The sequence below is a fragment of the Dermochelys coriacea genome, chromosome 2 (genome assembly GCF_009764565.3).
Source record: "Dermochelys coriacea isolate rDerCor1 chromosome 2, rDerCor1.pri.v4, whole genome shotgun sequence".
NCBI classification, from domain to species: Eukaryota; Metazoa; Chordata; order Testudines; family Dermochelyidae; genus Dermochelys; species Dermochelys coriacea.
The window spans coordinates 255,850,505-255,865,595 of record NC_050069.1 but is presented as its reverse complement, the minus strand read 5'-3'; the positions used below and the strand labels follow the sequence as shown (position 1 = coordinate 255,865,595).

The following is a 15,091-nucleotide window of genomic DNA, read 5'->3' as shown; positions in this document are numbered from 1 at the left end:
GAAAGGGTCCACTTATTGCTGGATGTGACAAATGACAGTTTTCATTGTCAAATCATTACTGAACCAATAATGGGTGATTCAACTTCAGACTTGGTTTTGGTAAGGAGTGAGGACATCATAGAAGAGCTGATAGTAAAAATAACCTTGCATCAAGTAATCATGAGTTGATTCAGTTTAAATTAAATGGAAGGCTAATCAAAACCAGGTTATCAGCTATGTTTTTTTTTGTTTCAAAAGGGCATGGTTTCGGAAATTAAAGGAACTAGTTAAAGAAGTCATTGGACTGAACAGCGCACGTCTTAAATGTGGAGGAGGCTTGGAATTTCTTGAAATCAACTATACGAAAACTATCGCAATTTGCATCCCAAGAAAGGGGGAAAAAATGAAGGGAATGGCTCCAAATGAATAGCCACCTCAAAGGCTGTTCACAGAAAGCAGAGAACCTAAAGGGAATGGAAAAACAGACTGATCAGCAAAGAAAGCTACATCTTGAAGATAAGAAAATGTAGGAATAAAGTGAGACTTGCTAAAAGTCAAACAGAATTATCTTATGTGAAAGAAATTAAGAAATGTTTTTACTTATATAAATAAAATGAGAGTAAGGAAGAATGAGGATGAGCCACTATGCAGGGTGAATGAGGAAGAGTTTATAGATAATCTAGGTATGACCCAAAAACTAAATGAATACTTTCCCTCGGTTTTCAATATGGAACATTGACAAGAAATCAGGATGGTTGATGGACATGAGTGCATAGAAATAGAAATTACCACATCTGAAGTGGTAGAAAACTCAAAGCTCTTAATGTGCTCAGATTAGGGGATCAGATGATTTCCATCCCAGAATACTGAAAGAACTGGAACATGAGATTTATAGTCCGGTAGCAAGGACTTTAACAAATCTTTCTATTCAGCAGTACTACTGTAAGACTGAAAAATAGCTAACGTTGTACCTATATTTAAGAAAGGGAAAATAAAGTATTTGGGGCAATTACAGACCCGTTAGTCTAACTTCAGTGGGATATAAGATTTTGGAATAAATTGTGAAGGAAAGAATAATTAAATTAATGGAGGTAAATGGAAAAGGGGATATAATGCTACACGTGTTTACGAAAGGCAGATCGTATTAGACTAGGTGTGGGCAAACTACGGCGCGCGGGCCGGATCTGGCCCATCAGGGCTTTGGATCCGGCCTCTGGGATTGCCTCCAAGGTGCCGCAGGCCCTGTGCCACTCTCAGAAGCGGCTGGCACCATGTCCCTGGGGCCCACGGGGGTAGGGGGGTCAGAGGGCTGTGTGTGTTGCCCTTGCCTCCAGCCACCGCCCCCCGCAGCTCTCATTGACCCCCGCGGCCAATGGGAGCTTCAGGGGAGGTACCTGGAGGCGTGGCAAGGGCAGCACGTGGAGCCCTATGCACCCCCCCCCCCCCGCATGAGCTGCTTAGGGATGTGGTTCCGGCCGCTTCCCAGAGTTGCGCAGCATGGGGCCAGGGAAGGCAGATAAGGAGCCTGCCCTGGCCCCAGTGTGCGTTGCTGCCACACTGGAGCCGCTTTAGGTAAGCGGCACTGGGCTGGAGCCTGAACCCCTCCTGCCCCCCAACTCCCTGCCCTAAGCCCTCTGCCTGCACCTTGCACTCCTCCTGCACCCCAACCCCCTGCCCTGAGCCCCCTGCTGCACTCCACATTCCTCTTGCACTCCAACCCCCTGCCCTGAGTCCTCTGCCACCCCAACCCCCTGCCCTGAGCCCCTGCCGCACCCCCGTGCACCCCAACCCCCTGCTGCACCCCCGTGCACCCCAACCCCCTGCCACACCCCTCCTGCACCCCAACCCTCTGCTCTGAGCTCCCTCCCACAGAGCGCACCTTCCTGCACCCCTGCCCTGAGCCCACTCCGGCACTCCACACCCCTCCTGCACCCCAACCTCCTTCCCTGAGCCCCCTCATACACCCCACACCCTTCCTCTGCCCCAATCCCTTGCCCTGAGCCCGTTCCTGCACACTGCACCCCCTCCCACACCCTGTACTCCCTCCCGCACCCCAACCCCTGCCCCAGCCCTGCATACAATTTCCCCACCCAGATGTAGCCCTCAGCCAAAAAAGTTTGCCCACCCCTGTATTAGACTAACCTGATTTCCTTCTTTGAGAAAATAACTGACTTTTTTAGATAAGGAAGTGCAGAAGACTAATATACTTGAACTTTAGTAAAGCATTTGACACGGTACCACACAGAAAATTATTAGTTAAATTGGGGATTAGTACAAGAATTGCAAAATAGATAAGGCATTATCTTATTCAGTATTTTTATTAATGTCATTGGTATAAAAAATAGGTGTGTGCTAATGAAATCTGCTGATGATAAAAAGTTGGGAGACTTGGTCAATACAGAAGAGGATTGAAATATTATACAGGAAGATCTGAATGACCTTGAAGACTGGAATAATATAAACGGAATTAAATTCAATAGTACAAAGTGTAAGATCATGCATGTAGGGTCTAATAAGAAGAATTTCTGCTACAAGCTGGGGGCTCATCAGATGGAAGCAACAGAGGAGGAGAGACACCTGGGTGTGTGGGTCGATCACAGGATAACGATGAGCCACCAGTGTGATGCGGTTGCGAAAAAAGCAAATGTGATCCTAGGATGCATCAGGCAAGGCATTTCCAGTAGAGAACAAGAATATTAATGCCATTGTACAAAGCACTGATAAGACCCCATTTGAAATGCTGTGTATAATTCTGGTCACCCATGTTCAAGAAAGATTAATTCAAACTGGAGCAGGTACAGAAAAGAACTACGAGGACGATCATGGGAATGGAGAACCTCTCATATGAGAGAAGACTGAAAGAGTTGGCTTGTTTAGCTTAGCAAAATGAAGGCTGAGAAGGGATATAACTGCTCTTTATAAATACATGTGGGGGCTGCGGGGGGGGGGGGGGGTGAGGAACACCAGGGAGGATGAAGAGCTATTTAAACTAAAGTACAATGTTGGCACAAGAACAAATGGATATAAACTGACCATGAACAAATTACGGCTGGAAACTAGAGGAAGGTTTCTATCCATCAGAGGAGTGAGGTTCTGGACAGTCTCCCAACAGGAGTTGTGGGAACAAAACTTAATTAGTTTTGAGAGAGATCTGGACAAATTTATGAGTGGGACTGTATGACAGGGTTGCTTGTGATGTGGTGGCAGGACTCAGCAACCCGGGGGGGGGGGTTCCCTTCCAGTTTAAATCTTGTGTTCCTAATGCTGATGCTTTAGGGCTTCAGATGATCACCTTTAGGGATCAGGAAGGGATCCCCCAAATATATTCTGGGGTTTTTTTAGTCTCCTTCCTAAAAAGCCTCAGAGATGGCAACAGTTGAAGATGGGAAATTGACAGGGTGGTCCAGTGCCCTGAGGTGGCACCAAGCATTCTCGGTCTCTCATGTGCTTAGTTGTCTGGTTGCTGTTCACATGCTCAGAATCTAACTAAGCACCATATATGGGATCAGGAAGGAATTTTCCCCCAAGTGAGATTGGCAGTGACCTTGCAGGGAGATTTGCGTTTCCTCTGCAGCATGGAGTATGGGTCACTTGCCAGGATTAATTGGGTACATCTCACTTAATCAATTCCCTGCCATTGCACGGATCCTGGGCATTTTGACCATCTTAGTCCCTCCTGTTCTCTGCCTGTGGCACATAATAGTTTAGTCTCATGTTGGCTGTAACACTTTGGTCTAATTTGGATTGTTGAGTTTAGTGTAGGGTGTTGGTGGTAGCCTGTGGTTTTCAGGAAGTCAGACTAGATGACTTGGTGGTCTCTTTTGGCCTTAAACTCTATGATTCTTGCAGAGCTTAGTTATCACATTATAAAATCACTGACAAATCACTAAAAATACCTTACGAAGTACAATATCTATTAGAAATGTGAGATAGACCATAGATTGATTCTACTCAATGTTTGCCTGATTGAGTAGAATGCAAAATCGGTTGTGAGATTACTTTGTAGTTAAAAATTTAATTAAATTAAAACAAAAAACAAACCAGCAAAAACACACCAACCTGAAAGCACCCATAAATTACTGTGCCTAGCTACTTAGATAACCAGAGCAGTTATTTCAATATCTTAATTTTAACTACACAGAGTACTTTGCAGTAAAAATTTATAATACTAGTATTAACATTAAAAAAAAACCCCACACAAATATTCAGTTTTCTATGCTACATACTTTTTACAAGCTTCTCTAACAGGCTCATCTATTAGTGTTAAAATACAGGATACCCTGTAATGGTATGTATACACTGATTTCATATGAGGATTATGTTTCATAGATAATGACTAATGATCCCTATCATATTGTCAGGAGATTTTTTTTTTTTGGTAAAGAATATCCCCAGTATCATCCAAGCCACACACTTCCAGAGAAAATTTAGCCCTGAATTGTTTATGTGGATGGAAGTGTTTCTCTGAGTGTGTGTTTTCATTCCTACTGGGTTCAGAAAAACAGGACTTTATGTACATACTTTATAAACAAACAGGACTGCACCCAAGAAATATTCGATTCTATCATTATTTTCTCCTACTAATGGAAACAACCCAGAAAGGTCCCAGTTGGCTAGCCCCTTTTTGGCCCAAACAGCAACAGTATTATTGCCATAAATGTACATTTAAATGGCACCCATCAATTAATTATTTGAATGTTTATTATACTAACTAATCTCGGATGTCGGTTTTTAGTATTTTTAGAACAAGGGTGCAAGATATATCATACTTCTCTTACAATGTGGTGTTTGTGACACATTACTAAGACTCCACTCCAGAAACAAAGCATTTAGGCCCCAATTTAAGCATGTGCTTAACTTTAAGCATGAGTAGACCCACTGACCTCAACATTAACAAGTTAAATCATATGTTTAAGTGCTTTGCTGGATTAGAGCCTAGGCAAATAAGGAAAATACTGCAGGGTATTACAAACACTATCTACTATGGAGGGAGGATGAGGTAGAATGGGCAGCTCAGTGAATGATGTGTCTGAGATACTGAAGGATTTTTTTCCGGAATGTATATGCCATATAAGAGAGTACACGTGAACATTTCTCTCTGTCCAGAAGTGGGCATTGTACTTGGAAGAGTGTCTGGGTAGCCCATATATAATAAGCGGGGGGCAGATTTGTCAATCTGTATTCAGCATGCAATGATGGGTTTATCTAGGAAACACAGAAATCTTATGGTCAATTTGCTATATGGTGGTTTCGGTGTTAAAAGGATTAATTGTTCACAGTTGTGGACCAGGTAGGCAGAATTATGGTTATTTCTGGAACCTTAATTATGCATTCTTAGGCTTTCATTTAGTATAAATGTTCTAGTAAATTTTCTTTCTGAAGAAATTGATAAGGTAAGGTTACACTTACAAAGCTTAGCTTGAGAATTTCCTTTTAAAAATTGTTAAGTGCTGTTTCTGTTTCTTCCCAATACTATTTTAAGTTTCTCTTGCAAAAGTTAGAAAAGAATATAGAAATATCTTATTATCTTGCACATTCACATGTAAACTGAAGACCTCACTTGTAGGCAAAAAATCTCTTTTAGAAAAATTGTTCTCCTTTGTAACGGAGAACAATTGAGGCAGCTTATCTATTTGCGTATATGCCAAACAAGTATCTGGAACTTTGAAACAGTGTTCTGTTTTAGTGTGGTTATAAATTGACATAAATACATTAAATATATGAACAAATAAAATACACTGAAGCCACATACATGAGTACAGATGGAAGTAGGAAGGAGATATGCTGAGAGCCTAATCCACCATATCTTATGAACAGTAGGTATCTTAAGGTGAAATCCTAGCCCTGATGGAGTCACTAGCAAAAAATCCACTGACTTCAATGGGGTCAGAATGTCACTCAGTTACCAGTTCTGCTAGTACAGAGCTTAAAAGCTCCATGAAGCAGATGTTCCACTGGCATCTTTTCTCCTGCAGAACTTAAAATTTCCTCAACCACTCTAGTGAGTGTATCAACTACTGTGAAACTTCTAAATTCCCTCGAACAGCTGGGTATCTCTGAAGAACTATGGGGAGTTCTCTTTGTTCCTCAAAGAGTCTATAGACTGCCAGCTTCCCAGTAAAGAAAGAAATGGTGGACCACAGGCCCCTTACTGCCTGCCTGTTCTCCCACATTGGGGCCTGTGAACCTCTCATCACTCCATAGCCATCTGCGGGTGGAGGAGGTGGAGGTGGTTGCAAGTCAGGACACCCTGCAACAAAAGCTAAGAACATTAACCTTGACATTAGGGCATGATGACCTACACAGGCAGCTGGTGATGACAGCCTGATATTTTTGCAGACTTTCAGGAAATCCCAGGATACACAGAAGGAAAACATAGCTATAGCAGGTCGAGGGCAGCTGTAGACCTCCTAAGCATAGTTTCCAATACTCAGAACACTCTTTCCTCACGGAGTCTATCCTCTAATGTTTTACTTGTTGTTTGTTTTGGGGGATATTTTAAAATATTTGATTGTCTAACTATGATTTGGACTGCTGGCCTCTCTGCATTAAAGGATTCCCATTGTGTGTGTGCAGCAGGGTGGGGGAAGAGGTGTGGTGTACATATGCATGCCTAGAAGAATAAGCATGTCTATTGCTTTGTCTTTTCTGTATAGATCTGCCAGGCTCCACTCATGAAGGTGAGCCAGGGAACACAGCGCTGGAGATTATCCACCCTAATGCACTCCACGGAGGTGAGAAGGGAAACCTGGCGCAGGGGATTATCCAACCCTACTGCATTCCACGAAGGTGATCTAGGGAAACAGCACTGATTTTATTATTCATTTATTTCAACTTTAGGAATTTGAGCCCAGTTTCACTTCCCCTCTGAAGCAGATGAGTGGCCATTTCGAGTGGCTACCAATCCCCTTGTCCTCATTGAGGCTCGCCTTCCCTACACAGGTCCTTCTAGGTCTCAAGAATGGATTTGCAATTACCCCTCTTTATTGCATGAGATCCACATGGATAGATCTGTGTTAGAAGCAGGGGAAGGCCCTTTGCTGGACTCTCTGGGGTTGACAGAGACCGATGTATCCCATGCTCTCCATCTGCGGGGTGTGGCTGAGCTCTGCACACAGAAGCATGGCTGCCGGTGTGGACTACGGAGGCTCAGGGTTGATCTTTCTTCTGGCTTCACTACCATTATGGAGCTGTGACTGCTTGCCCCAGAGACGGTTCTTCTGCAATCCTTTCTGCCCCCTTTCCTACTGTGGGAAGGACCCAAGGCAATTTCCCCCAGCCTGGGCTGCATCTTGCCCAGCAGAGCCAATATCTCCAATCCTGCCTGGTTTCTTTCTTGTTCAGAGGAGAGGGGAAGAGCCTCCAATCAGACTGGGTTATGAGGGAAACTGCACTCACCCTACAGAGCCAGTCAAATTCCCCAAAGAAACACTCACTAAGGGGTGAAGCAGGAGGCACAGACCCTTCCGCTTGCCTCTGGCTTTCTCAGTCCAGCTCTCTCCCAGAAGCCTGCAGGGACACCAGACATTGCAAATGCCTCAGAGGGGATATAGAGTTGAGGGGACAGCTCCTCACAAGGCAAATGCAGCCCCATGGACACGACTGGGTATTAGATGGACACATTATTAAGCCAAATTGTTAGTGAGCCATTTGATATAAGGTCTTGAATTTCCCTCAAATGTTCTGCAGCAGGGAGACCTGGCTGAGCCACCAGGGAGGCAGAAAAACTGGCAGGAGCTTCAAAGAGCAGGGCATTCTCCTGCTGCCAGTGACTGACAGGTCTGGTTCTGCTCCCACACTGCAAACAGGTTTACGTGTTCATTGTAACACGTCTGTGGACATTAGCACATATATATATAATTTTTCAAATTAATTTCCAATGAACACCTTGTACAATTACCCTCAAACTTCGCCACAATAATTCTCCTTTGGCAGAACACAATTTGTGAAATTATATACAGAATACTTTTGTTTCTCTGAAATTAGGAAAGGAATTGTATCCAAATGAGGATTATGAAAACAGAAAAACTAGTTACAATTGTAACTATGGAGTTGCTCCTGTCATTCTGTAATATGTGAATCAACTTCCAAAAACAAATGTAGTACTTGACGGCAGAGAAAGAAGATAGTGTGAATGTCTCATCTACTAAAAATTAGAAAAGTAGATATTTATATTCATAGAATCATAGATTATTAGGGTTGGAAGAGACCTCAGGAGGTCATCTAGTCCAATCCCCTGCTCAAAGCAGGACCAACACCCACTAAATCATCCCAGCCAGGGCTTTGTCAAGCCGGGCCTTAAAAACCTCTAAGGATGGAGATTCAACCACCTCCCTAGGGTAAGGTGGAATCTCAGTTCAGAATATCTCAGATATTCATCCCAGTTTGAAAGAAAAAAAAATAGACCTCTATATTTAATATCCAATTTTTTAAAAGAGTATAATAAAACACCAGAGGATAAAAATACTGTGTGTGTTCTCAGGTACTAATGAAATATCTTCACAGGAGGTTAATTATTCTCATCAACAATTGCTGATTTGCCACAAGTACAAGATTTTTATAACAACATCGACTCAAGGCAAATTGTATCAATGCAATTCTGGATGCTACCAATCAGTACAAAGTTTAACACACGACTTACCCAGCTGGGATTTTTCTGTTTGATTATACATTACTCAAAAGGGAAATTGTTTACCAGTAACTGGACTTTTCTAAAGCTAGTATCCTCTACAGACCCACATTCAAAAGATCTCAGTCCCTTAGCAAAGGAGCAGACTAGGAAGTTAATACTGTAAAATTGAGAACCCTCATTGGAAAGAATTACTGCATTGTCTCTGGGAATTTCATACATATATGTACATATAGTACATGCCTCAGTATATAATGACCTACAATAATCGAAGAGTATAAAAGAATAAATGCAGAATCTCTAATCTCTGAGAAGTAGAAGTGCGATTCCAATGGTGAAACAATCTTTAGAAAACATCAATTACAGAAAAGCAAATTCCTTTTCTCAAAAGATAATTATCCTCTACAGATATATAGGTTTCTTAATTAACACACTCAAGTCAAATCTGTAACAAGATAATAGGAACAAAATTAAGAAACAATCAGTTAAGAGCACAAAAATATAAGATGATTCAGTTATAACAAAAACTAGTATAATAAACGAGAGAAAAGCCAGGTTTACTTTAAATTAATACTTTAATCAAATATCCTTAGATTCTCTCTTACTTTTTGTTCAGTCCTTCCTCAGGCAAATTTCCACCAACTTCAATGGAAGTTTGACAGAGTTAGGACTGAAAAACAAATGAATAACAACTGAGGAGTTTAGGATTTGGACCAAAACCTTTGCAGATGCTTTTCTTACAATGAAATTGCTACTGGAATGATCCAAGTTCCAACTTAGCATATTAATGGCATGATTCAAAGTCCACTGAAGTCAATGGGAGTCTTTTCACTGACTTCAATAAACCTTAGATCAGCCTTTAGTCCTCACATGGAAAATTATTTTTCCCCAACTTGGGCAGAGTAAAAAATTGAGAAATAAACAAACTCTGAATGAGTTGTGTGCTATGTAATCAGTGTATTGTATTTGTCTTAACAATTTAAATGGGAGCCATTTAACCACTGGAAATGGTTATCCAGATAAATCCATGTTTCTGCATACTCAAATAACCATACATGTATTATTTCAACTGCAAGACATTAAAACATTAACTAAATGTGTTTATTTGAATATTTGATCCATTATGACCACTCCTCAGAATATTAATACATCCCGAAATCATGAAGTGCCTCAAGTTGCATATTTCAAAGAAATGAACTGGTAACTCTTTTCTTTTTAAAATTAACATGGAAATTAAATGCTAAAATTATGTTATGACAACATTATGACTGGGATTTTGTTTGCTCTAGCCATAAAATTCAATGTTATGGTTCCCACAGCAATTGTAACTTGGCTATATTACACGCACTGTATATATCAAGATGTTCATGTCAATAGTAGAGGAAGTGTGCAGTATGTGCAACATAACTTAGTGCTTTTTGTTGACTTTTTTTTTTTAAATGTTCAATTATTTTCCTTCACCACTGATGTATATTATTACTGAATTAAAGTTGGAAAGAAATAAGAAACTTTTAATGTGATTTTAGAAGAATTCACAGAAAGCCATTTCACCCATTAAAATATGGCCATTTATCCAAATCTGTCCTTTGTGCTCCCCTCTTACAGGCTCTCCAGCAGCTGTTAATTAACAAACATTACCATCAGAACTGTGGCTGAGTTCTCACAAGTCATGGGGGCAGTAGCATAAGTAACATTTAGTTTGCTGATGTCCAAAATAAAGAGGTTACCACCCTTTGGCATGCTCTCTCCCCATCACACACACACAAAAGCATTTTAAGGTCATTTTAAACTACACTAGAAAAAAATCTGTATTACAAACTAAGTAAACTTTAATAGGAAAATGCATTTTATTTTCAAGACATTTAAGTATAGAAACAATGTCATAACATTCTAAAATACGTGACAATGTTCATTTAAATACTATAAGGAGATATTAGAGCAGGGGCAAGTACAGTTTCTTCTAGTAGATTAGCTGCAAATTTCTGATTTACTGCATATTTCCAGCCAATTTCACCATGTTTACATACAGTGAAAGCCACTGAGAAATGCACCAAACCCCAGCTGGTTGAATGATCTTGTATGCAATTTGCTGCATTTACTGTAGAGGATTAAATTAGTCTTGGATTCTTAATCCTTGGAGAACACTGTTTCTCACCTCTTAAAAAATATCAAGCTTTGCTTTGAGCTTGTGAATAGTCTTAAATAAGGACACTTCTACACTACAAACTTGCATTGGCGCTGCTGCGCCGATACAGCTGCAACACTGTAGTGCTCCTGGTGAAGACACTCTAAGATGAAAGGAGAAGCTCTCCTGCTGAGATAGAACTGTCTACATGGAGGGTTACGGTCAGTATAACTACGTCACTTAGAGGTGTATGGATTTTTCAAACTCCTGAGTAATGTAGTTATACCAAAGTAAGTATGTAGTGTAGACCTTGCCTAAATGAGTAATATGGAAAGCATCATATAGATTTTACAATTCTTTCCTTTACAAAAAACAAAATTATGATCCTATGATGATCAAAAGCATAAAATGAAATTTTGTGATCTTGACTAATGAAGTACTAATTTTACTAGCCACAGTACAATATTTCTTATGAAGAATTTGCAATGGCAAAATAAATGAGCAAGATGTGTAAACGATTTGTTTTCAAACTATATCTTTAGTGTGTTTTATAGATGATGCTGTAAGCTACTTACTCTAGAGGACTATGATCAAATCTAACCCAAATCACAATTGCAATGACTTGTACCAGATAGTTCCTAATAGATATCTACCAACGTAACAAAATCAGAACATTTGCCATAATCACGAATTTCTGCCCAGGAAAAATCTCCCAGCACAAGGACAGTGAGCTTGCTGCAGGTTCATCTGTGAAGGTAGGTGAAAAAGTTTTACCACATCCTGCCTACAAATACAATATACTAATCAAGATGGAAATATACGCAGATTGATATGAAAGAGTGAGAAATAAGCTTACACAACAAAAACTATGACATTATGGATAATATCACTTCTGGGATGTATCTTGAATATTGCATTTGAGGATCATATAAGATTTCTAGTTTGCTCTAGTGCTCAAAGGATAATCCAAAAGTAAGAAATTTCCCATTAGAGAACTTCACCACTTCTTATCTTCAATTATTCAACCTGTAGTTACCCAGCATTTTTCAAAGCAAATGTGTTTAAAATAATGGATTGTTAACAATAAACTATATGCCCAATTTATACTGCTGGATAAACACAAAGTACATTTTCCAGGATAGATCAAATTGTTTTTCATAAATCCAAATTTGATTCTTCTTTCAAAAACACAGTATATTGAAAGTTAAAAATGATTTGTCTACCAGCTTCAATACTAAAACAATATGCTTACCTGTCTTGATCTGGGTCTCCCAGGAGAAAACTTTCGTTTGGTGATAGCTGGCTTTCCCATGCCAATTTTTGGAGTGACAGATATACAAGTTGTTGGGAGAACATTTCCAGCAGAGGAACTCCGTGGTGGAGTCTGAGTGTGCAGCATGTCATGTGCAGAATGCAAGTCTAATGAAACTACTGGTGAGGAACACACACTTCTTTTGTTTATATCAACTGATGATGAAAATGAAGAATATGTCTCAGTCGGTGACTTTATAGGTTTGTCTCCTAATAGTGAACTGTTGTTTGCACAACTTTCATTTTCAGGAGTGGTTTCCACTTTCAACAGAAAAGTTGATGTTTCAGAGCTTTCATGGGTTTCTTTCTTTCCTATATCTTCTTGAGCTCTTACTGTCTCCAATTGTTCTTCTATCTTAAAAGAAGTCTCCTCTTTATTCACAGACCCTAAAGTTTCTGGTGGTGTAATTGTGGCCTCAGGTGCTGAAAGGGGAGGCTGAGATTCATCTGTGTATACTTCTGATACCTCAGCATCTCGTGACAGTTGTTGGTCTTCTGCTTGTTTGTTTGACTCCGGCTGTATTACAGCTTGAATGCTTTCTGTCACTTCTATCATGTGCTTAGTTTGACTGTCATCAGATGCTGGTGTCCTTTTAGGAGAGGTTTCCATTTTAGTTGTATCAAATTGATCAGAAACTCCTTCTTCCAGTTCAACAGTCTTTTCATCCTGTGATATGTCTGTAACTAAGCGAGAGCATAGAGTTAGAGATTCATACGAAAGCATCAATAGTAAAAAAAGGTTTATATTTTAAAAATGAAAAGTGGGAGATATTTCATCATTAAAACATACATTTATCTTCTAGAGGAACAATACTGCAGATGTAATCTAGGTTTAAATATGAAGGCGCAAGCAAACATATTGTTCTTAGGTCTGGATGACACAGTTTTAACCACATGGCTACGTCTGTTACGGGTGTGAAAAAAAATCACACATCAACAGACTTAAGTATGCCAAGCAAAAGCCTTGGGTAGATACAATTATACTGTATCTATAATTGGCAAACAGAGTCCTTTTGCTGGTGTAGCTTATTTCATTTCATGACCTGGCATGAACTATACTGACAAAAAAACCTCATTTGCTGTTATGAGCTATGCTCCCAAATCCTTTCTAGTGTAGACAAGCCGTCGTGGAAGATTTTTCACTGTGAAACTTGCTCCCACCCAGAGATCAGGTTTGACCAAGTCTTGAGATTCTAGAGGAATAGGTGCAGCAATGTGCTCCTGGATCAAACTACCTAATCCCATAGACAAGATACTTTAAAATAATAAATATTAGTATGTGAGATGATGGGAAGTGGACTATTTCTCCTGAAAGGCTGCAAATGTAAATTTAAATCTATGTATTATAACTAAATGCTTTAGTGATGGACACATTACAAATATGAATAAATACATTAAATTGCTATTACTACCAATCAATTATGTTAAGGGAAAAAGAGAAGTGATATAAAAAAGTTAACACCATACAATAGCCATATATTATCCTTTCTAAGCCCCCAATAAACTGGGAAAACAGGGCTGTGTAGCTTCTTTAGGGGTCTACCTCCATCTTCCCCTACCCCCTCCTCATGGAAGCTCATCTTCCCTCCTGGATTTGGGAGGAAGTAGCTGGGAAGGGGGAGTATTCTAGGTGATTAGCTGGTCTGAGTGGTGCAGCAGAAACCCACTGGCTCCTGCACACTGAAGGGGAGGGCATTCTAAATCCTTTCCCCTTAGCTGGAATGCCATTATTCGCCCAGAACATGTTACCATGCTGCCAGATAGCGGTTCTGACATCAGAAATGCTATCAGGATTACAGTAAAATGTTTAATATGATATTTCATGTCATCAAACCATACCAAATGTTTTATGTATCTAATCCACAAAACTCAAAATGCCGTCTGATAGAGCTGATGGAGGAAAAGATCCGAGGTTTGGAGATGCAGGTGGAAAGTCTGGTTGAGTTTAGGAAGGGGTTTGAGCAGATGATGGAGCAAAGATATGAGGTATCTGAAGGGAAAAGCTCAGACTCGCAGATGGAAGCAGGGCTGGGGAATTTTGAGGGGAGACTGGATGAGGAAAGTGGTCAGTGGAAACATGTGACTCAAAGAACCAGGCAGAGAAAAAGACGGGCTAGTGAAGGAGAAATAGAGCTTAGGAACAGGTTTGCAGAGTTGGAAAATGAAGAAGGGGCTCAGCAGGTAGTCGCTGAAGGTGGAAGGGTAAGGAAGAAGAGAAGAGAGGCTAGCCCTATAGAAAAAGGGGAAGAGTCAAGGGAGACTACACCAAATATGAGCCCCAGGAGGATACAGGATGGGTTGAAGAGGATTGTAAGGGAAAATAGGAATGGAAAGAACTTGCAGCCAGAGGGAACAGGGGAGAGACTGGAGAATAGCACTGTCACCAGGAAAAGGCAGGTCTATGTGATCGGGGACTCTTTATTGAGAAGAATAGACAGGCCTGTAACTAGAGCTGATCCTGAGAATAGAAGGGTGTGCTGTCTTCCGGGTGCTAAGATACGGGATGTAGACCTGAGGTTGAAAAGGATCCTCAAGGGAGCGGGAAAGAATCCCCTAATTATCCTTCATGTGGGAACAAATGATACAGCCAGATTCTCGCTGGAAAGTATCAAGGGAGACTATGCTAGGCTGGGGAAGACACTTAAGGAAATTGAGGCTCAGGTGATCTTTAGCGGGATCCTTCCTGTTCCTAGAGAAGGGCAACAGAGGTATGACAAGATTATGACTATCAACAGATGGCTTAGGCAGTGGTGCTATAAGGAGGGCTTTGGGATGTATGGCCACTGGGAGGCATTCACGGACAGAGGTCAGTTCTCTCGGGATGGACTTCATCTGAGTAGGGAAGGAAATAGACTTCTAGGATCGAGGCTGACACAACTGATAAAGAGAGCTTTAAACTAGGAATTGGGGGGAGATGGATGGGAGATGTCCAGAAAATCTCCACGCCAGATTTTAGCATTGAGAGGGAAGAAGATGAAGTAAGAAAGGATACAGCCATGGGTAGGAGAATGTATATAAGGAGCGAGGGCGGTGTGGATACTAGTCTA

General features: G+C 40.7%; 1 protein-coding gene across 27 annotated transcripts in view; it reads right to left on the bottom strand.

Annotated features, from left to right (window-relative positions):
- KMT2C (lysine methyltransferase 2C) overlaps positions 1-15,091 on the bottom strand; it is a 356,354-nt gene that overhangs the window by 111,821 nt on the left and 229,442 nt on the right. For 24 of the 27 annotated variants that reach the window (XM_043509677.1, XM_043509671.1, XM_043509676.1 and 21 more), the window contains one exon: positions 11,986-12,728. In XM_043509677.1, the coding sequence (XP_043365612.1) occupies positions 11,986-12,728 (743 nt within the window). The remainder of the gene's footprint in view (positions 1-11,985; positions 12,729-15,091) is intronic. The other 3 variants (XM_043509665.1, XM_043509675.1, XM_043509678.1) reach the window with 1 other exon arrangement.